Source organism: Varroa jacobsoni, unplaced genomic scaffold (assembly GCF_002532875.2).
Source record: "Varroa jacobsoni isolate VJ856 unplaced genomic scaffold, vjacob_1.0 scaffold_1039, whole genome shotgun sequence".
NCBI lineage: Eukaryota > Metazoa > Arthropoda > Arachnida > Mesostigmata > Varroidae > Varroa > Varroa jacobsoni.
Window position 1 is genome coordinate 133,240 of NW_019213941.1, and position 23,795 is coordinate 157,034.

Here is a 23,795-nt window from a genome sequence, read left to right on the forward strand (position 1 = left end):
GCATAGTTGACGGCTAAACTCGGTAGCTCATACCTAGAACGGGGCAAGGACCAAACATGGTAGAAATAGGAAAGAGCTGAGTAGTCGACTAACAAGATTATGCCATGTATGGGCAAAATGGAAGTAGTTAGGGTGCTAAGACCGCTCATATGACGAATCCTGTTGCCATTGTCCTTACGGGGCTTAGGGACAGCAGTGAGTATGTTAGCACCTGCTTGGGCTTCCTTGCAGAAATCTCTCGAAACGGACGAAACACTGCTTCAAGTCAGTGATTACAACGATGAGGACATAAGTGGAAGTCAAGACTTCTTTAGTGCTCTTTATGGGAAGTACCACCGTATCTAGCAAAATGTTACACATGTGTGATAAGTTCCAAGTACCTAAACTTGTCCTTCTAGGAGAAAAAACTTCCGTCTGAATTCGTCGGGTTGTTCCTCATTCAGGTAGTCTTACGAAGACGTGAGGGGCTCCTGCCGTTCCGAAAACTTTATGAGTCAGAAGTGGCAGCATGCCACGGCCAATTAAGTATCGGTGCTAGCTGTGATGGCTTGGAGCAAGCTGAGACTGATTCGCGAATAAGCGAATTCCAGTTAAACATTAGGCACATCTGTACATTTGTCGGGATGTGACTTATAATCCCATACGCCCATTGAGAAGTCCGAGAAAGACAGGCATGGACATCAGCGAACTGCAATATATGACGGCCAAACGCAAAGAGGGCGTGCTACCACTAGAGAAAATCGCTTTTGAGGCAATAATTTATGTTTGGTAATTACCGACGATATAGAAGGGTAGATGGGGCCGTATGAAACTTAGTATATATATCGTTTTTTTCTAGCAAAGTAGCGTTAAAATGTATAGTGTAATACTATTAAACTTCTCGATTTTTTAAAATGCATACGCGTTACAAATATAGTGCAATTTAAGTAACTGGATTTTGGTCGACCACATTTAATTCACTGCGTTTCGAGTACACATAAAACCGTGTGCTGTCAGTCCTAATTTTACAAAAAAAAATTGAAAGAACTAAATGGCCTCAGGGTACAACTTTTTTAGTAGAAATGAGCATATGTGTAACATAAGTTAAATTGAGGAACAGTATTTTTACACATAATCGTTACACACAAGCCTCTGAAAGAAGCTTTACTTACTATTAATGTAGCACATTATTTGGATAAAACAACATTACTAACATGCCCATCACAACACAGGATTAAAATTGTGGATAAGAATTTAGTATGAATGTTTATTCCAGAATCATGCACTACAGGTATGAGGCAGTACAGGTTTCAGGGCTTTCATGTTAGCTTGAGAAAACTGTGTCACATTCTTACCGTTTCTCCGCATTTTTCGAACAAAATGTAACTTGTGAATATGCAAGTACTTGTCCCATCTAAAACCCAGCTTCACTTATGTGAATTCAGAATTTACGTGAATCTCTGGTAGACGAATTATAATCTTTGACCTACCTAAGTTGGCTGTGAATGATTATAAAGCAACGTTCTTTTACTTATGATCAGTGCCCTTTCTAAGACGAAAAGCATTTTTCTTTTGGCTTTATTAAACGACTGACTTTTTCGCTCGAAATTATTAGTGGTTCACGTAGCCTCACCTCTGGCCCATATAATTGTATTGTGGGGGTGTATGGGTCAATATACATGAGTGTTTTCAATAGATACCTTCTTAAAAGTGAACGGGTCATAATGAGCCCATTTAGGCCACACAACAGAAGAGGCATCGACAAATACACTAGTAGATTTTTTCTCCAAAAGCAGCGTTTGCTTTCAATGATACCATTAAGCAAAGTTTGATCCGTATGACTCTATTCTATATATATTCTCCTTTTGTATACAATCTTTTATTTCGGAATATTCTCAGAATACTGATAACAATCTGTCTAATTCTTTAAAGGCCAACCGGTAGCATCCAGGGCTCATGTAAAAGCCGTCTACGAACATGATGACGGGTCTGATCTACAGTTTACACGCATGGTGACTGGTTCTACGTCAGAATATCTGATCAATGGAGTCGCCTGCTCGGCGGAACACTATCTTCAAAAGCTTGAAATTCTGGGAATTAATGTTAAGGCCAAGAACTTTCTAGTGTTTCAGGGTGCTGTTGAGAGCATTGCGATGAAAAATCCAAAAGAGCGTACAGTTCTTTTTGAAGAAATTAGCCGATCAGGTACGTGATAAGTTTTCCTTGAGATCATTGGTGGATAAAAGTCGTTTTGTAATATTTATAATTTTATTTAGATTAGTCACGTATTGCTATGTACGTAATTTGTGCCGATGCTGAAACAAAAGGTAGGGAAAGCACAAGCTGAGACTCAGGTTCATATTTTTTAAGTACGTAAATTCAAACAGCTTCTCTTAAAATTTTAAACTTTTTCTAACAGAAGCCTCTAAGAGGAATGGCCCTTTTTACTAACTTACCTTTATCTACCCACATACAGTATGGTACCATATTTATAACGGATCCATTCTAGGCTGTGTATTTCAACGTTAGGCTGGCTTCAAATTACATAAAAACAAGTTAACCCACTTTTGAAATGCTACAGTTAATTATAATTTAATGAGTAAGAAAAATTTGGAACATGTGAGATAAGGTGTATGAATATTAAGCTTGACTTACTATAAGTCGGTAAAATCCTCATAACATACTCCATTGAATAGAAGATTCCTTTGACTTGACTAGAAAGTTTGCTTACTTTCCATTAGGCGATCACAAAGCGGAGTACGAACGTTGTAAAAAGGAGATGATTTCGGCAGAAGAAGAGACTCAGTGTACCTATCAAAAAAAGAAAGGAATTGCTGCAGAGCGAAAGGAAGCCCAGATTGAGAAGCAAGAGGCTGAAAAATATCAAAAGCTTAAGGTTTGTTCAGCAATTATTATTGGTAACTCCGCTGATGATATATAAAGTGTGCTTAGTTGTTAGTGTGTTCTGCCTTACACTTCTACAGCTAATACTTATTGAACCTTCTAGGACTCAATGAAAATGGCGGGTTTCAGCTTTCTTTCTTTTTTGGGGGGGGGGGGGGGGACATGTAAACGCGTGTTTCCAGTTATGATCTTTTATTGTTTTTCCCAAAACTCACTTGTGTTATATGCCAAGTGTTATATGGATATTTCAAAAGCACGTTCTTGCTTCCGCAAACATGTTGCGATGATGTTCCGTGGTGAGTGGAAATGTATATCAAAGATGGGTACGCTAAGCATTTATTGTATATTGCTTATTACCAGGAATAAAAAGTGTCGATATCAAATTTGAGACTACACTAAAGCTCAACGAAGCGTATAGGGTTGGGTGGCTAAGTTCAAAATGCCATCCTGAACCTGGAAAACGCACAGCCACGCGTTGACGTTTTAAAGCAAGCTAATTCTTAAACAAGTCAAAAAATGCGCCGAAATTATGAATTGCGACTAAATGGCTATCACCGAGCATCTTCACTTCATCGAAATTACTTAAAAACCTAGATTTCCAGTTGTCAAGCGGAGAACAAAGAAGTGTCAAAATGTTGTCTTTTGCTGGCCGGCACGTTCATCTTTTCACCGTGAACTCAACGCAAAATTATGCTCGCTACGGAACACAATTACACACGCTGCAGGATGAAGAAAAGTTTTTTAAATTAAAGACAATATTTAATCGGTAGTTAGTAATGTTTGGCATGCGGAAGCAATTAAAAATGCCAAATTTTATGCATAAACTTGAGAAAAATTTTCACAATAGTTCCATGAAATTAAGGAAAAATATTAATTAACCTGCTCAGGAACGTAATGTACGTTGATATAAAATCTAGAAACCGGGCGGCAGATTACTTCGTACATTCTAAGAGGAAGTCCATCAGATGGCTATATCGCAAAACTTCTGCGGCAAATAGATGTGAAGTAGATGGTGATGTTACTCTGACAAAAATAGGAAAAACTGCTATTTGGGTGATAACCAATGATTTTTCAGGAGGATGTAGGCACAAAGCAAGTGAATCTTCATCTCTTCCGACTCTTTCACCAAGAACGCGAAAGTCGAGAATGCGAAGAGGAGTTACAAAAAAAGAACGTTCAGTTAGCCGAAGTTAACCGAAGGAAGGACAAAATTGAAGCAGAACTTAAAGAAAAAAAGAAAGATGTTGGCAAAGCGCAAAGAGAACTAGCGAAGGTTGAACAGACTCACCGAGATGCTGATGTCGAATTAAATAAAAGGAAGCCAGCTTATATAAAAGCAAAAGAAAAGACTGCACACATGCAGAAGAAACTTGATGCGGCGAAGAAATCTCTTGAGGCCGCAACAAAAACTCATAAGTATGTGCTCATTAATTTGAATCAGTTACATGTTTTTTTACTTCTTTTTAGTGATGTGCATGCGCATATAAATATATTACTTGCATACTCACAAAATATGTAAGCAAAGGCATGGCGAACACTCCCGGTTTTTGGTGATGGGTAGCATTCTTTCGTTAGTTCATCTATGTGATCGGTACACAAGTGAAACACAAAGCATCGCTAATAATTCTGGATTAATTTTTTAATCTTAAAAATAAAAATTACTTTTCCCAGACATAAAGACCGTACGGCGTGGTATCAAGATCGAAATGCGCATGATAGAAAAAAAAACTCAGTAAACTTAGAAAAACTGAGGCAACCTTAGGCGCGTGAAATTTCAAGCCTTTAAGCGCGTGGGCTTGCAGCCGTGCTGTTCGGCATCGTACGAAGCACATCTCATGCACCCTTGCTTGATGGCATGGGAAATAAAGCAAATCACCTTAATCGATTTTATAGAACCTTTAGCGTTTCATGCTTCGCAATTTATTATTACATTTAGACTTATAACCAACAGAAATCAGCAAGTATGATTGTTCTTAATTTGTAGCTTCTAGACTCTAAATCAGTAAGAACTTGGCATCTAGTATTGAACTATATTCAACTTGGCAATGATATCTGCTAGCATGTGCAATTGTGGTTTTTAAGATACCTCACATTTTCATGCAAACAGACTTTCGGTCTGTTTATGCTTATGTGTTTCCTTTCATAACTAACTGATGTTGTACTTTACTTATCTATTGACTTCATTTATAGAAGCCACCAAGGCGAAATTGAAGAGCTAGAGCATGAACTTTCTCAAGTAGAAAAGAAGATCGAGGCGTACGAGCAGGAAAGTATTGAAACGGCGGCCCGAAAGGGTCGCGACGTATCATTGGAAGAGAGTCAGGTCAAGGAATATAATCGGTTAAAGGAGAAAGCCGGTAAAATGGCTTCAGCCGCACTGCAAGAGTACGATTCGGTAGCGAGAGAGCAAAAAACAGATCAAGACCATCTAGACAATGAATTGCGTAAAAGAAACGAGTGTGAGGCGAAGTTGAAACAAAAGAAAGCTGAGCTTGAAGAGAATCAGCGGCGAATTAACAAGCTTGTCGACTACATTAAGACCAGCGAAAATTCACTGCAAGATCTCAAGTAGGCGATCTTAAAATATGTTTGGACCTTTGTTCTACAAAAGTCGTCTTACATAATTTGTACATTATTTGTTGACACATATTATACAATTATCATAAAACTATAATTAGCCTTGGTCAAATATAAGTGGACCGCACATCACCATATATCATATCTGGATGTTAAGTCCATTTTGATCGTTTTACCGAATATTGATGGCAATGTTATTAGGTGACTTTTACTTTCCAACAAGGCTTAACATTGTTTTTTTCGCCATTACGCATTAAGTTAGCTGTATATTTATGCAAATTCACGTCTACACTGTGTAAACTTCTTTTAGCATGCTTACTTCAAAGAGGAACAAATAAAAAGGCCGAAGGAATCGATTAAGTTATTTCATTCTTTCAACTTGAACAGAAGTCAGAGAGCAAATGGGATGAAGGCAGCTATATTTTTACACATGCTGAGAAAAATATTTCATGTTCTCAGCATGTTAAGATCGTAAAGATAACTTCGATTTACATAGTACCAGACATACTTTACCAGACACATAATAGTTTCTTAGTAACCGTGTAGGCTACGGGTACTTGCACACATATAACATTTTTAATAATTGCGAACTAATTGATGGTTACAATGTTTTAGGGAGGAAGAAAAGAAGCTTCGTGTAGAAGTTGTCGAGGCAAAGAAGAGGCACCAGGAACTAACACAAAAATTTGAAGACGTTTGTGCTTCGCTGGGAGACGCTAAAGTAGATAAACATGAGGACGCTCGACGCAAAAGGAAGTCAGAAATTGTAGAGCATTTCAAAAAATTGTATCCTGGTGTACATGACCGACTTGTTAATTTATGCCACCCGATTCACAAGAAATATAACGTTGCACTAACTAAGGTGTTAGGACGAAATATGGAGGCCATTGTCGTTGATACTGAAAAGACTGGGCGAGCGTGCATCCAATATCTCAAAGAACAAATGCTTGAGGCTGAAACTTTTCTACCTCTGGATTACATCGATTTCAAACCTCTTAAAGAACGTCTTAGAGAATTTAAAGACGTACCTAACGTTAAACTGCTGTACGACGTGCTGAAATACGAGCCATTAAGCATCAAGAAAGCTGTTCTTTATGCAACAAATAATGCACTAGTGTGTGAGACAGCCGAAGATGCAGCCAAAGTGGCGTTCCAGTCTCCGGACGGAAAACGATATGATGCCGTAGCACTTGATGGAACCTATTATCAAAAAAACGGGTTCATATCGGGAGGTAGCTCCGACCTAGCCAAGAGGGCTAAGCGTTGGGATGACAAGGATTTCCATAAATTGAAGGGTAAGAACGGAATCGCAAATTCATTATAACTTGTAAAATTAAATTATTAATGTGAGGATCACAAAGTCAATGTATATTTAATGTTTGTATGCAATTTCAGATCAAAAAGAAAAGCTGCAAGAAGATCTTCGTGAGGCAATGAAAACTGCGCGAAAAGAGAGTGACCTAACAACAATCGAGTCCCAGATCAAAGGTCTTGAAACTCGGATCAAGTACTCAAAAACAGATAAAGATAATACCGAGAAAAAAGTAACAAATTCTCTACGAAGTGAAATAGAAAAGCTCGAGAAGGATTATGCCACATTTGAGCCTAGAGTGAAGCAGCTTGAGCAAAGTATGCGTGAACGGGAAGGCCGCATTAATGAAATAAAAGCCCGCCAGAATACCGTTGAGGATGATGTATTTCGCGATTTTTGTGAGCAGATTGGGGTGGCGAATATTCGTGAGTATGAGGAGAGGGAGTTACACGCTAGCCAGGAAAGAGAGAAACAACGTGCAGAGCTTGAAAACCAAAAGAACAGGTTAGTTTTTTTGGCTCTTTACATGTTACCAAGGGTACTGAAAAACATCTTCTATCAGTTAAACAGTTTTCATCTTGTAATGTACGTGCAGCGTAGGCTGGTTAATTTTCCGTTTCGGGTGCGGTGTCAGTCATTTCCCGTCCCTGGGGGCCTCGTTGCTTAACCACCTGTACAATAGCACAAGTGTGGAGTAAAGCAACAGCGTACGTAGCGCGTGCCTGTAGTGGTGCAGTGGTGACGTGTTTGCCTACTGAATTGAGAAATACATGAGATAATCTAGGATCTAGGCACACGCCATTTTGTACTGGAAACCAACCGTCTGAAGAAATCCTTAACGCCCGTACCAGATGTAAGATTTAAGAGCCCTATTTTAGCATACATTGCATAAATTATGTATCAGGATAATTGAGTGGGACCAGGTGCGAAAATAAAACAGTATGTATAGAAATAGCAAGATCTTTAGGAACTGGAAATACCTGATATACTGACTTCGCGGAACCTCTAAACAAGATCGCTGTTTGAAGCCCATAACCTAACGCTTAACTATTCGAAATATCTGATTAAATATATGACCTGATTTCAAATGCGAATTATACCAATTTGAGTACGGTTGGATAAAACTGTGCAAATAACGATACCTTTTTCTTAGAATTGCTTCTCACCTTGAGTACGAACGTACTAAGGACACATTGGCTTTGGTAAATAAATGGACTGGAACCGTAGAACAGGATCAACAGGAACTGGGTCGACTAAAAGAAATAGAACAGAAACAAAAAGAGCTGATTGAGCAACAAATGGAAGCCATCTCGACACTTAAAAATGAGCGGCAGTCGAAAAAGATTAGAGTGGATGAAATTGATGAGGAGGTAGCAGAAATACGTAAGAGACTGACTGCACAACAAAAAGAGGTTACTGGCGTGCAAAAAACTGTCACACAAGCAGAGGCCAAACTCGAGCAGAAGCGAAGCGAACGACATACACTTCTTCAAAGCTGTAAGCTCGAAGGGATACGTATTCCCCTGATTCGGGGATCAATGGAAGATATCGTCCTGCAGGAAGACGGCGAAGAAGGCCAGGGAAATCAGAATTTAAGTCAAGGAACGAATGTCATGTCACAAATGTATGCTAGAGAGGCTGCAATGGAAATCGATTATAATCAATTGTCCGAGGAGCAACAAGAGGTTGACACACCGGAAGAAGTGCGGAAGATTACCGCGCGAATGGAAAAAGAAATAAACGACATGACAAATATGTTGCAACGTATTCAGGCTCCTAATTTCAAGGCCATGGAAAAGTAAGTGCGCTAGAAGAGTAAATATTTATGAAATTCAATGACGACTTGATTACCGCTTTTTGAGAAATATTTGGCCTTGTGTTATCGGATATTTTTGTTTTTCGTGTTACTATTTTGTAGCTCTTTAAATGCATAATAATTCCAGCTTGTGAATGCATTTTTAGTCGTTTACCATATCTCAAACAAAATTGTAAATGTGGTGTGTGTGTGAGTAGTGTGTTAGACCTAATAAAATTAAAATGTGCTGTTGTATGATTGGGTTCGCTAGACTCGACAGCGTGAAAGAGAGGTTGAAAGATACTGATACTGAGTTCGAACATGCTCGCAAGAAGGTGCGCAAGGCCAAGTCTAACTTCGAGTTGGTAAAGAGAGAACGCTTTCAAAAGTTTAACACATGCTTTGAGCACGTGTCAAACTGTATCGACGAAATTTATAAGTCGCTTACAAACAACCCTTCGGCGCAAGCTTTTCTTGGACCCGAGAATCCCGAAGAACCATATCTTGAAGGTAAGTACTTTGATGTACAGGATAAGCTTCATGTCAAACTCAATCTTCTGTCAAACTGTTTTCATGATAAACGATAACATCATTTTTGATTATACGGCACACCTTTGATGGAAGTATTCGGATATTTATTTTTATGTGTCGATTAGAGACGTAGAGAACTCTTATCAGATAAGAGTTTAATTATCAATTATATAACGGATGAATGCGTTTTTCGATGTTATTCTTACTAGACCGTACGTTATTCATAACCACTAACTTCAACTGCTTAACCGTAATTTACCCAGGAATTAATTATAACTGCGTGGCTCCCGGAAAGCGATTTCAACCTATGTCAAATCTGTCAGGTGGGGAAAAAACCGTAGCTGCTTTAGCTCTGCTCTTCGCCATCCATTCGTATCAGCCAGCGCCTTTCTTCGTCCTTGACGAAATTGACGCTGCTCTTGATAATACCAATATTGGAAAGGTTAGTTAAAAACAAATAATAAATAAATAAAATGACCTTTTTCTAACTCACTTTTTTCGATCCCTCTAGCTAAATGCCTATAGTGTGTCGTACAATAGCAATCGCCTATGCAATTCTTAGCCTTGCAAACTCCTTCATATATATTATAAATAATATATATAAGATCCTTCCGTATGCAGTGTTTAGAAAAAGTGTGAAAAAATTATTTCTAGTAATATTATATATGGACACAATGTGCGCAAAACAAAAAAAAACCTTTAGAATATCTTAAATCTTCAAACTACAGAGCAAGCTGCCTAATCAGTAAATGCTAAGGTGTAAACGTTGTTTATGAACTCACACAGGTATTTGTCGAGTAATGTGGGGCTTTAGCCTGTATTTTTTAGCTGCAACAGTACCCACTAAATTTATAAGTTATTCTTTTTTTGATCCTACGTCGGTACTTGTTTTAATGAATTACGTCGACTGGCTGCTTCATCTTAATCACCTATTTTATCGTTTATCTTGTTAACAGGTGGCACGGTTCATTCGTGAGAAGACACAGACTTCATTTCAATGCATTGTGATCTCTCTCAAGGAAGAATTTTATGGCCACGCGGATTGTCTAGTGGGCATTTGTCCAGATCCGGGCGAGTGCACCATTTCGCGGATCTACACAATTGATTTATCTGAACACGAGGATACATTCGTATAAGTTAATACATGGTTTACTCTTCTTTTAGTTGCACATGCGCAATGTATTCGAAAAAAATCCTTCGTATGGAGCCCTTACTCCTGAATATTGACAGTACCTCTTTTGCGTCTTCTCATTGTCTCCCCAATTTCAAATATATGAAAATACATGTACACCAAAAAACGTAACTGCAAACACATTAGACGCAAAATTAAGGAAAAAAATATATTCACGCATACTATTAAATAGTTTAGGTGAAATTAATCATTTTTATTATTTGAAAATGTGGCTTTTATTGCGTCTAGGGTTGCCCTATGAAAAGAATCTTTGTACGAAGGTCAAATTCTAAAGCCCAGACTTTATTACTGAAGTATTCGCCTGGTAGTGTGATTTTCACCTACTGAACTGTGACCGTTGCATGCATGGGCCTCGGGTCGGGACTGATTCTAATATCACTTCAAAGCAATTAAAGGAAGTATTTCTTGGTAAATGTACATATATAATTAAGCATGTAGTTGGTGTACTTCCGTCATATATGTATGAGTATATATATTGCCTTTTTAACATGCAGAGTCGTTTATTACGTTCGATAAAACACAATGTGAGCTATGAACGAGATGTTGGCGTCTTAATTTTACCGTTGAAACACCTGAGGACATCGTAGTCCAGTATATAAGTATTTAAATGGTTAAGGAACTATAAATCAAATAGGAAGTATTTTACAACTATATATTTAGGTAAATCAGTGTATAGTACACCCCCCTATTCGACGTATCGTATGACAGCTTCTTAATTTCGAGTTTATTATAATGACTAATGCTGGCACCAGTTGACAAATATAGGTGAAAATTTTGTAGTCCTTTATTATACAATTTTTGCCAGTAGGTGTTTTTAGAAAGCGCCGCGTTATCAGTTAAATTAACTTCCACAACTGTCATTAGGTTGTTCTGATGAATTATTTGTTCCATCGATGATACTTGGTGAGTTTACTACGATGTGTGAAGTTGTCGATTTGTCAACATCCTTTGTGGGTTAACTGAAAGTAACTTATTACCAAACACCTATTTTTGAGGCTCTATACACGGGTAAATATGGTGTTTTCTTTTCACTAATCTATTGCAATGCCATATTTTCATTATTGAGTATATAAGAATAACATTTTAGCTGTTTCATAACTTTCAATGGTGACCCATATTTGCTCTTTTTTGTTGCAGCTTGTAGTTTCTTTACTCACACGTAGCCGCCATGCGCTCTATGACAATTTGCTACTCGGCGTTATATACATAAGCCATTAGAGCGTACTGTCGCTATTTTGCCTTGATTTGCATTTTTTGCATATCGGTGATTTTTTGTCGTGTGTACAGCACTGAGTGATAATAACAGGTATCCCATGTGGCACGATAGGAGTCATCGAGATTATGTGGCAGAGTCGGGTGTACTAATCATCTTTATTATTCATCATATCAGGCGTGTCTAAGGACATATTCAAAATTTATGTGCGATTACTGTTTATTCTACTCAACGCAATTTTAGTACTTCTGCGGTTACGAAGCCCAATTCTACTTACAATATACTTTTAGAGGTCACGAAGAAAATTATATTAATAGACCTGGTACTACAATCACTACATTGCTTAGTAAATGTCCATGCGGGCTCAACCTAAATTATTTTAATATTCTAAAGTTTGATCTGAAAATAACTCATTTTATGTTCATAAAATACACATTATGAGAGCGTTATATTGAGCTTAAAATTGGCTGAAAATTGTGTATAAAGCTTTAAATTTAAATATTGTGCATAAGTGCATAACGCGCTGGTGTATATAGCTCACTTCCGTCGCATTGCTTAACAATGGCACTGTAAACTAAACTAACAATAAACTTCGAAACGCTCTAATAGATTTGATAAGTGGTAGGATATTTTCTTTTAATAGATGCCTTCGGATAGCTTCTGGTAACGCAGGGGCTGAAGCTATGACTTTTACTTATATTAGGGTTCCTGATTGTCTATGTACATTACATTTTAGCTTTCCAATTGTACTATTGCACATGCAAATGCATTTTTCAGGTTATATCATATATTTAGATCTATATCTTGTTTATTTAGCTTCTTTTAGCTGAGAATATATAGTGTACGCGATACAATGCTGAAGTCGCAAAGATGACAGCTCTGAACAATAGAATAATCAATCTAAGAAAGGTTTTATGTGAAGTTTGTTAAGATTGTACAACGTGCAACAATATTCTCATTTTCGTAGTATTCGGTGCCATCTAATGGGGCGGCGTAGTTCTTGACAGAATGGCTTAATTAACACTAATAAACTACAAAAACTAGAAAAAATTGTTTGAGTTTAAAAACAATTTAAACTAAAACATCTGAGTTCTAGATAGTTCTTAGAGATACATATACAAACGTAAATATAATGCAATGTAATGGGTCCTTTCATATAAAGACCCGTCCGTTACACCTTTAAATATGACTCTGTCGTTACGCGCAAAAATATACGTAGAAATATTAAATCACTCTCTTGCATTCAGAGTACCCCAATAAAGCAGTATAAATCTGATAAGGATAACCTACAGCAAATATCACGTACTTCACTGGTTATTTTTGCTCGAAAAAGTTACACTTGATTATCAAACTCAGCAACATTCGAGATCCAAATCTAGTGAAACATTCGTTTGCATGGATGCTTTTGGGTAACTAAATAAATATATAAAACCCATAAACTTTAAGATTATCGAAACCACAATTGTCATAACCGACGGACGTCATTTATTTGCTCATTAAGCATTTATAAGCTCACTAATCTGTCGTACTACGAGAACTGCTCATCGTACATATGTTTGTGGCAGCTGCTGTTCTTAAACAGTATACTTTTTTAACTTATTTTCTACGTAGCTCAATAAAATCGTATTCAAGAATCTTCCACTTTTTTTTTTTACTTGAAGTCGTTGTAGTACGTTTTCAAAGTGTGTAACTTCGTCTACTCTTTTTTACATTTACGCCTCGAAGGAACTGTTAGTGTCTGAAAAAGTACTAAATTAGTATTCAGATATTCTGCTGAGAGGGAGCCGGGAAAGAGAGGCCCCTAGATGATGGATGCACAACAAATCAACGACAATCGGTCGCCACTATGTTGTCATCATCAGGTAGATAATCACAGGCTACCAGTTAGTCGTCGGCGTTAGCAGCATTTAATGCCGGTGGTGCTTCATACGTTGGAAAAAAGACACTGCGTTGATCCTTTTAAACTCACTGATTACTGGTCTACGTAAGGTTGATTCTTGTACCTCAACCGGTTGTTGCGTGGTCATATTGCAATAGGGATTAGTACGAGCAGAAAAGAGCGCTATAGCCACAGTTGAGTGACACCTTTCTCAGAGTGTTTATACACAAATTCATTTTTATCTTATCTTTTTTTCTTTTATTAAATTAAAGCGGCATATGTATATATATAAATATTACCAGCGGCAACTAGATAATTAGTTAAAGTTATCACCGAAATTGAACGGTCACCCGTGGTGGGTTCTCTAAATAGAAAATACCATTTCTTAGCTTCATAGTAATATGCTTACTTTACTTGAGCGGAACGCTCAACCACAGAGACCTTGCCGTATACTCGACACCTATCAGATCGATAGCACTCTAGTCTAGGTGAATAAGAAGTTCCGCAAAATCGCTCTCTTTTGCTCGCAAAACTCAAAATCGGTATCAAATTCTATAATTTACATAAACATACGACAACAATAATGATAAAACATACAGAGCGAAGATTGTATAGCTGAAAAGTCCATTCCTAAGTTGAACACAGCATCTTTGACCCCAATACCGTTCAACTTTTCGCCTTGTGCCTTTTTTTAAGAACAGTAATTTCTAGACGACGGTGTGCAAATTTCTTAGGGTTAAGAAAACTTAGCACTTCTAAGACAAATACCTTGGATGCCGAATTCAACATACGATTTTTTAAGCTGAAAAAAATGATAACAAGGAATGACTTTTCAACAATATCTAACAACCCCAAACCAGAAACTGGAAAAGCGAGGCGAAAAACAAATGTGGTAAAAACCTATCGACAAACCTAATTAATATATATATATATATACATAATGTTAAGCTATCTCATTCAATGCTTTTTTAACACCCACACCTATCCTTGCTGTGTCACCTCGGATTTTCTTTTTCAGTGTAGGACTTGTCCTCATTAGAAGATTATGTTGGGATGGGTTTTGCTGGACTTATCTAGGGTTTCACCAACATAGTTATAAAACCGCACGGCAACCCTCTGCCAACGTTAAAATTTAAGCTAGTGATAGCTTCATATTTATAATTACCGTGGCAACAAACTTAAAGAGATACTTGTAGACCGCGCCGCCCATTATTCAAAGTTAAAAGGCTTTAGGCGACATATTTCTAAGCCTATAAAGTTCATCTGGCGTAAATAAGTGTACAGTATAACTGTAATGCCTAAATCTACGAAGCACAGAAATATAGTTATGGGGGAAGGGACCTTATAGTAGATCCTGCACATGATGTATAATGCCAGAAATCTAAGGAAGCTTTTGATTGAAATGAAGATTGACACCGTGGTATCCGTCGGCTAAAATCACGATTCTTTGCAGCCCCATTAATACAGTTATTACCAAGAAACTGTGTATGATAGACTTTAATTAGCTTGGCACCACCTAAAACTCTAAAATCGTGGCTTCCACAAGGTAAAATTTTCTGTTTAATGGTATGTTCGGATAACTTGGTCTGATATACAATTATAGATGACACACACACTAACATAGATGCTCTAAAAGATATGGACATCCATAAGGTGAATATTTGAGAAAAATGCAAAACTACACTTGTTACAATTATGTCGGCAAGGTATGAAGTAGGCGACTTAAGATCAGCCAATGTTTTAAATCTCCATATTCCTATGTAATGTCTTTTGCTAACATGCATTAAAAAAGCATTTGATAGCCTACGTTGCACAAGCACCGCGTCACCCACAGGAACACGAAATTGCGAAATCAAATGTGGTAACTTAGTGGTCAATACATGTACAATTATTGATAGGTTTCCAGAGCCTTTGATCCGCTATCTAAAAAATAAAACATCGCTAAAGAGCCGAGGACAGCAGTCTTTTGGTCTAATCTAAATATTGAGCTACTCTGGTGTTATTAGAATAGGTCCAAGCAATTCAGTGAAACAAAATGCGAAAAGCTTGACCAAATACAAAGCGCAAACATCGGTTATTCGTATAGTAAATGTAAATTGTATATTTTTTTTATTCCAGGAAATGTTTTTGGTTCTGGGCATTGCTGTATAATTTACAGCATTTATCTTGTTTTAGCTATAAAGCATATCACCGATCTTGTAAAATTGATGATAACTCTAGATTTTTGATACAGAAATTAGCGGTTGCTTTTAAGAGGAAAGTATCTTTTACCAATTAAGAGACCCAGATAAGTATAATTTTAGGAACTTTTGGCGCCTTTGGGTTCTCTTAGCGCATGCAAAACATCTTGTTAAAACATATGCTTAAACTTAGAAGCAAATTATGATAAATATGTCGAATTTATATGGATCACCCTATATTGAAAAATATTACTGTTTAATATAATCGATTTAATAGACATAACTATTAATAACAGAATTTACCTATCTTTTTGCATTTTTATTTTCTCGACGCTTTGTTTGTCTTCTAAATTTGACATGTGTAGCAAGCAACTAGACAAGCAAAATAAAGATATAAAAAACGTCAATTCCATTATTTATTTTGGATTGTTTGCATGTGAATCAATATTCGTACACTGTTTGTGATCGGATTTCTATTTGACTTCATATTATATTATGAAGTGTACAAGGATAGGTTCGAATTTACCAGGTAGCTGTGTTGTGAATCATCTTATATTTGATACTAGCTCTTCGAATTCTTACGATTATTATTTATATTATTACTCTTTTGAGCTATTTGCTGTCTAAGATAATTAATTCTTAGAAAAGCCGCTCTGCACGTTGCAGTCGGGATAGTTAAGAATTGTATCATGTATGCCCTTTTGGATTCAAGCATGCCATCATTTTGCACATTGTAGCGACGTTTCGGAACGAGGGGAAACTTGTAGATAAATGCAACACGCAATCTGGCGGTACAATCAATTGCAGTTTCAGCTAATCATCTTTGTACCAGGCTTTCTTTGTTGGTACACGACTGAGTATAACCGATTCATACTTCTCCTAAGCTTGTACTAATGAGCTTGTAATATTTTCTATTGGTGTGGCGTCTTTTTGATTGATTCGAGTGACGTTAGTTACCTAAGGTGCATAGCTCGACGAAATGAGATCTTAGGGACCAGATTCACACGGAAGCTAACTTTGTTGTTGATGAACATTGTGTTAATCTAAGTATTTCATTAAAATACAACGAGTTGGTTATGCAGCCTATACACCCCGACAGATAAACTACGGCGGATTCATTTGGATGGATGAACGACGTGTTGTTTTTTAGAAAACTGTTTTTAGAACTCTTAGTTTTGTCCGATTAAACCTAGGTCCTCTGTTGTAACGAACTAGTTTATGTTGTCGCTGGCTACGGAGTAAGGGAGTGGTCTAGAAAATGATCGTGGCTATGCCGGCGTGATCATTATAGAAACAGTAATTGGAAAGCTTAACATCATTAAACTTTTATAGTTTAAATTTTTAAAAAAATGCCGACCACTAAGAGCATACTGCAGCAAATTCGCCAGCCTGCAAACCGTCATTAATACTTCCATCTTACATCATCGGCTTTGTCGAGTAAAACTGTGGTTACTAAATCAAAAAATCTATATTGGTATTCAATCATTTACACATGCAGATATATACTGCGTACATTATTTATTACCACTTTACCAGTTAACGTCATTCGTAAAATTGCGTTCAGTAGTTTGCTATTTTATTTGCTAATATCTTTTTCCTACGGAAAACATTCCACGTTGAGATCACTTCATCAGTCTTTATTGTGGATCTGTTAACTTTTCCATTTTCATGTAATATTTCCCAATATTATTTAATCGAGACAATTTTTTTACGACGCTTATCAGCAGCTTATTTCCAAACAACATATTACAATACTATATTAAAATAAGCTTTACGCGTGATGTTCTGCAATAGGGTCATGACAGTCATAGTGACCTTTGAAACCTGAAAGTGCTGAACGGATTTCAAGGGATTGATTTAGAAATCCCTCCAGGATAGTGTGTTTGCGTATATATGAAACCTGTTTTGTCCTTCAGGACGTTACGGGCACTCCAAATCACCGTTCGGATACTATTTATCGAAATGTTTGCGCCATTTTTACTTTCAAATTGGTGATGCCCAATGCCTATTTCCCAAATAATTCTCTCGCTGACTCAGGAATTTTTGTTTACGGATTAACCCATTTATAAATTTATTTTTTAAAAATAAGACTGCCAAACCGATGGGAACGGTTTGTATGTACACCCATTCCTCTTGAAGATTTCCCTTTACCTAAAAAAGCCTTTAATGCATTTTATAATATATCACTCATGGAATAGCTAAGTTGATTCGGCACTCTTATAATTTTTACGCTATTCTTTAGATTAATATATCGAATGAATATACTCAAATTACTTATGGATCTCTTTGCAGCTAAGGTTTTCCGGTCATGCGTTTCTGTAGCAGGTCCGTTGTGCTCAGTTAAACGGCTAAATTTTTATTTTCATATCTAAGCTGGATTCTTGCAAGACTTTAGAGTTCACTTTTTCTTCTGTATATGTACGCATGTTTTAACGTAAAGCTTATTTTTATTTCATTTGCTCGTGGAATGCAGTTTTGCATTGTAATGTGATAAGAACTTGTTAAAATAAGTAGCTTTGGTTAAATACGTGTGAACGAACGGCCGGTTTTTGTCTGCGGCTGAGGCATATTAGGAAATGCGATTTTACGGCTATTATTGGACCAGACTGGTCCTCCTCTAAAAGCCAGTGGACGTCCGTTAGGTCTAGAATCTACCGGGTCTCTTCCATAACAGGTGCAGCGACCTCGGCTTCTAAGTTAGCAGGGCCACCGAACCTCTTTCCGCGCATTCCGAAGAACGATCCTGAAACAAAATGCACTGAATTATCTAAGACAATTTACCAAGTAATTCCTTATATCGGCTCGCCGGTGCTCCTGAGTTCAAACACATTAGAAATAATATCCGTTCTTTTCTCCTTTAGTATCACTTTAAATTTGTTGGATTGTCCATTGGAAAAGCTCCGTTATGGGGAAAACTTGAACAATAACATAAGTACCCTAAATCATAGATAAGAATGAAGCCGGTGTTTTAGTAAATAGTTTTTTCTATTGTTTCTATTTATTCAAAAACTAGCTTCAAAAACATTCGTATGTATGCACTCATGTAATACGAACGCATACATGAGTGCAAAGTAGCGTTCATGTAAAGAAGAAAGGAAGGTGACTTTAAATAATATAGCATATAATTTTTATTATGATTGTCATTAATTAGAGAAAAAAGACTAACCTCTTTTTCCAGCCATGATTTGCCTTCGGAGCTCAGCGATAATGGTGTTGATGTCCCCGTTGCTACCTTTGAGCTTTTTACCTCGCATAGCGTGAAAAGGTGCGGCTTTCTTGCCTCGCATTGCATGAAACGCTCGTTTCATATCTAACAGGCTGCCTTCGCGAAATCCGGGACTGGTGCCATCCTCACACAGGTCCCTATGTTCTTGCAAATCTCTAGAGTTCTTCCAATTCATCAATGTGTCAGGTTCTGCAGGACCATCGGCTATCAGTTGATTTCTAGCCGCGCCTGCTAGTAGAGAACCCGCAGCGGCTACTGTCAGCACGACGCACCACGAGCCTCGCTGCAACATGACTACCTGAAATACCACATTGGTTGATTAAGATTACGCATTAGCTCTATTTGAGATCACTCCTAACTAATAACACAGCGCCGAAGTTCAGCAAAACGACAATTAGAATGACAGCTATTTGTAGCAAAAAAATCAGGTCCTACAAAAAATTTAACTTCTCCTACCGTGCTCCAGAAAACGATTTCAGGTACTCCAGTATATTCCTACTCGCAACGTGTATACTAAATAAGAATTTTACTTAGATTTGTAAACTAAAAAGTAACGATATCAGTTATCAGATAATTCAGAACACTTTAAGAATAATAAAAATACACCTGTTTAATTTGTTTGAACGAACATCAACCTCTTATTATTATTTCAAGGTCCTATTAATGCATCTGAGCATACGAGATTACCTAGTGCTCGGTAATATTATGAAGTTGAATATTTCTATTATTAGAATTCAAAAAAGCATGTTTTTAAAAATGCATTGGTTACTATTAATAATCGCGAATCACTTGGTTCATGAACGACACAAAAATTGGATTGTGGCAATTTGAAGTCATGTCTATTGTGCAGAAATAGTTAATACCACATTGAACCACTAGACAGCCCACTTGCATTCACACGAGCTTTACGTACGTTAAAAAATGGCAAGGATACTTGCCCCTAAAGTATTACGATTGTCATCACAATCTATTAACCATTAACATAGTTGATTAAACGAAAGGCATTTTAAAACGCACGCATTAGGGATATTAAGATAGCGTTAAAAGAACACAGAAAAGCCGTACAACTCTTTTATAGGTGTAAAACATATTCGTTTGGGTAACACTATGTTTAACCCAAATCACATTAAGCTGTCCATATCTTAAAATCTCATTTTCGTTCTATATCTTAACTCCTTATTTCTACCGTATATGTATACATAAAGGTGCACACGCAAATTTAGTTTTGCCTATTACTAAGGCAATTTTCAAGGTGAAGACAAGGCAACCCGTTGTGCAAAGTAATGGATGTTACACTTAGCTTTTCTTTTTAAATACAAGTTAAATTTTTTCGAGATCGTTTCATGACACATATTTATTTCACAATGTAGTGTATAAAAACAAGACTTTTTGAATAGTTGCTGGTCACTAAAGGCGACCTTATGAGTAATGCTGAATTTCATGCAAAAAATATTTTAACCTTTTTATTCTTCAAACGGATTAGGAGCCGCATATTATCTACAGACGAAATTAAAACAATGGTTACCGAGTAGTCAGCTACTAGGTAGAGAATGACAAAGGCATCATTACAGGTGTTGACTCACAGACCAGTCTACGAAGCATAGCAGTAACAGAAATAGCAAACGACGCTTAGGTGAGTGGAAACACTCGCATTACAATAACTTGATAGTTGCATTGCAAATCCGTTTATTATTATTTTCTTTTATTTAATTGAGAAGCCACAAAATATATGTCTCTCTTACACAGTGCATGTGATCTTCAGTGGAACAGCTTCATTACTACATTCGTGATTACATCAAGGCCCCTCCTAAACGCCTGCCGAACCTCATGCAGATGTGACAATATGCTTTGAATAAGATTTGATAAGTACAAGACGAGGTAGTAACAGGTTTACTGAAAGCCTTTTAGACACGAATATGCTAATGGTTAGCTAGAAGCTATCAACTAACAATTGAGTCTGTACTTCACTACGATCCTAATTTTCTACATGTATTTTACGTATGATCGATGTACTACTTCATGTATCAAAAATGTTCAAGAAAGCTTATCCACTTTGCGTCGAGTTGTTGCTGTGAGGCTAAAAACAGATAAAGCAGAAGATTCGTTAAAGTTGTCGACGCAGTAAAAATGCATACCTATGTTACACACCCTACTGTTATTTGCATACGGTCGATAATTAGGAACTGTCGCTTATTAGATGTCTCCAAGTGGTTCGAATATCGTCGTCATTTTAAAATATAAGTAATCGAGAGTACTGACAGTTTTTAAGCTCAAACTAAAGCAACTCTTTTCTATACTTTAAAATAGTATTAGTAAACTAAGTATGCGCCATTTTGGTTGACAACCTCTTTTTATTTTGCTGCTGATACCGTGACTCCCATGGTGGTAGAACTACAATTTATGGAAGAAAAACCGTAACAAGTGGTTTTTGGCATCTCTCCACCGAAACTGAATTAACACCATAAATTGGAGAGACCGAAACATATGATGCGCTAATTGTGCAAGATATAGGCTGTGCGTTAAACACCTTCGCTTTTTGCCGAGTAGCTAAAGATGTAGCTTGCCTAGAACTGTCATAATGGAGAACAACGTGTCCTCTGTTCACTAGTTCTAATCAATTTTTTTCAAAGACTTGGTTGTCAGTTGTTAACGGTAAAGGTCCGAATCAAACGCTCGACCAGCCGGCAGCAGCTCATGGTTGCGCATACCAAAGACATTGCGTCAACTTCTTTGGCGCCAAACCAAGCTTCGCCATTGCTTAGAGAGCTTTCTCTTGCTTTGACTATGATCCATTTCATACATTATTGTCGCCTGTGATACACCTTCTTCACCTGCAATTAGCCACAACAGATATAGCTCGATTTCACCGTGTTTTTGTAGAATTTTACAGATATAAACACAATCTTTTAGCGTCAGTTCATGTAGTACCTAAATATCAAGCTTTCTTCTGCAGCCAGCTTTCTTCAAATGGTTTAAAAAGTATTTAGTAATGGATCTTTAGTTCCTTAGCGATGAAACAGCTATACGTCCATGTGTCGCTCTCCATTAGCTTTCATAACAGGTTCAAATATTTTTTCGCAATGTTTACAAGGAACATCTTTCACATTGAAATTTTGAAAACAAGAGCGACAGAAACATCTTCGAACCGTTCCTTCCTTTATTACAATACAATTATAAAATATATCAAATTTTGAAAATGCTCTATAATTAATCTAATCAAAGCATACCAAAATTTTTTTGTATCAACTGTTGTTTAATCGCCTTTTAATAACACCAACACGGACTTGACATAACTCGTGTTACCTCAAATACGTGTCGTGAAAGCCATCTAACTAAAAAAACCGTTAATTCTTTTTCGATAATGTTAAATATAAGAAAACACATCGTTTGCAAAATTTTGATTTTCCCATATCATTTAATAGAAAAATAACATAAACTGATTCTGAATGCACTTACTAAATCAAGCTGGTGCAAACACGGTATCTCCGATGGAAGTCTTCCTGATTGTATACATTCAAGACTACAGTAGATTAAGCGTTTTTTATTTTAACTAAATATATTCACCAAGTAAAAGTTTGTAGGTGTACAGAAATTTCCTATTACCCTGTGACAACATCTGAAGATCCTGTTCGACCAAAATTCAAAATGTTATTTCGTCTTTTACTATTATTTTCAATTAGTTTTTAATATTGTAAAATGTTGTTCTTGGGCAGTATATAATCAGAAAAACGTAAATTACGTTGCAACAAAACGTTAGTCAGAATTTTCTATTCTAAAGACCACTTAGCAGCAGTCTTTGGTAAAGTAGCACTTTCGCACCGGCGCATAGCAAATAATTTGACGAATCCATTAAATCTGATTTGTTAAAAGGACAAATAAATGAAAAGAGTACGGTGCACCTTCTAATTTGCGAATTTTAGACCGGTAGCTTCTAGGAACACGGTTATCCGTTCATCCCGAAACGAAGTATTACTAGATGTACTAGATGGAAACTCATTCCAAAAAAGAAATACACAAGGCGGAAACAGTGCCTCGTCATCATTATATGAGTGAAGGTAAACTAGCATCCGACCCCTTTAGACGTAATGAATCCCCTTTGAGTTAATACGCTTCTTCGGTCACACTAAATCGAAGGGTGTGAAGCATTGAAAATAAGTACGCGGCTGCAGGGAAGTCAGGTTTTAGTACACTTTAATAAAAAAAATTTATTAAAGGAAAAAACATTTCGAACCCCCAGAGTTAATCGACATCATTGAAAAGTACATTTCTGGTAATCCCTTCGTTTCGATTATATTCTTATTGGAGAAACCTTATGCCTATTATGTTACGTATTGTTTAGAGGAACTCAGATACACATCACATGTCGTACAAGTCAAACGGATTCTCGCCGATGACAAATAAGTCATGCTTTTTAGTTTTGTTTGTCAATTTTTTAGTGGTGAAATGTTACTAAATACGTTTTTCATCAATGTAAAAATCAATCGTAGATCATTAGTTCGATCGTGTTCACGATCTAGAGGATTTTTTGTGGGTAAAAGCAAATATTCAAGCAATGTTCGTGTTCTACACACATATCGATAGCCAAAGTAACCAAAAAAGCTTGCTCTAGATAGTGGGCATACTTTACAGCACAGATTTACACTCATTAGATTAGTATTCACAGAGCGTGGTTGAGTGAGGATCCAACAAGTCTTAACATGAAAATATAGATTCGTTCAGTAATGCTATCAAAAAGGAGTTCGTAGGATTACAACAGGAACATTTCAAACGAGCCTGTGAGCTGATAATATATACAGGGGAGGTTAAAAATATCTTGAAAGTTAGAGTCTTCATTTCACATCTATTAAAGTAGAAGAAGATACGCAAGTTATTATAATAAAGAAAGCATTTCACTGGGCAATCCATTTTTAACTGAGGTATTCTCATGCCATTCCATACCATACTATAATGCTATAGTGGCAGTACATGTATAAACTATAATTCGCATTAGTAGTTATTAACTATGCA

The 23,795-nt window shown here is 36.8% G+C and overlaps 2 protein-coding genes across 5 annotated transcripts in view; one reads left to right on the forward strand and one right to left on the reverse strand.

Moving 5' to 3' along the window:
- SMC1 (structural maintenance of chromosomes 1) overlaps positions 1–10,829 on the forward strand; it is a 31,748-nt gene extending 20,919 nt beyond the window's left edge. For all 3 annotated transcript variants that reach the window (XM_086970753.1, XM_022843099.2, XM_086970754.1), the window contains exons 2-11: positions 1,912–2,184; positions 2,721–2,875; positions 3,959–4,299; positions 5,074–5,451; positions 6,076–6,755; positions 6,856–7,276; positions 7,926–8,570; positions 8,839–9,077; positions 9,362–9,540; positions 10,055–10,829. In XM_086970753.1, the coding sequence (XP_086826879.1) occupies positions 1,989–2,184; positions 2,721–2,875; positions 3,959–4,299; positions 5,074–5,451; positions 6,076–6,755; positions 6,856–7,276; positions 7,926–8,570; positions 8,839–9,077; positions 9,362–9,540; positions 10,055–10,234 (3,414 nt within the window). In that variant the 5' untranslated portion in view covers positions 1,912–1,988 and the 3' untranslated portion in view covers positions 10,235–10,829. The remainder of the gene's footprint in view (positions 1–1,911; positions 2,185–2,720; positions 2,876–3,958; positions 4,300–5,073; positions 5,452–6,075; positions 6,756–6,855; positions 7,277–7,925; positions 8,571–8,838; positions 9,078–9,361; positions 9,541–10,054) is intronic.
- Positions 10,830–17,061: 6,232 nt separating this feature from the next.
- LOC111265999 (uncharacterized) overlaps positions 17,062–23,795 on the reverse strand; it is a 67,359-nt gene continuing 60,625 nt past the window's right edge. For both annotated transcript variants that reach the window (XM_086970749.1, XM_086970750.1), the window contains 2 exons: positions 18,729–19,086; positions 17,062–18,305 (listed from right to left, as the gene is read on the reverse strand). In XM_086970749.1, coding sequence (XP_086826875.1) covers positions 18,214–18,305; positions 18,729–19,080 — 444 coding nt within the window. In that variant the 5' untranslated portion in view covers positions 19,081–19,086 and the 3' untranslated portion in view covers positions 17,062–18,213. The remainder of the gene's footprint in view (positions 18,306–18,728; positions 19,087–23,795) is intronic.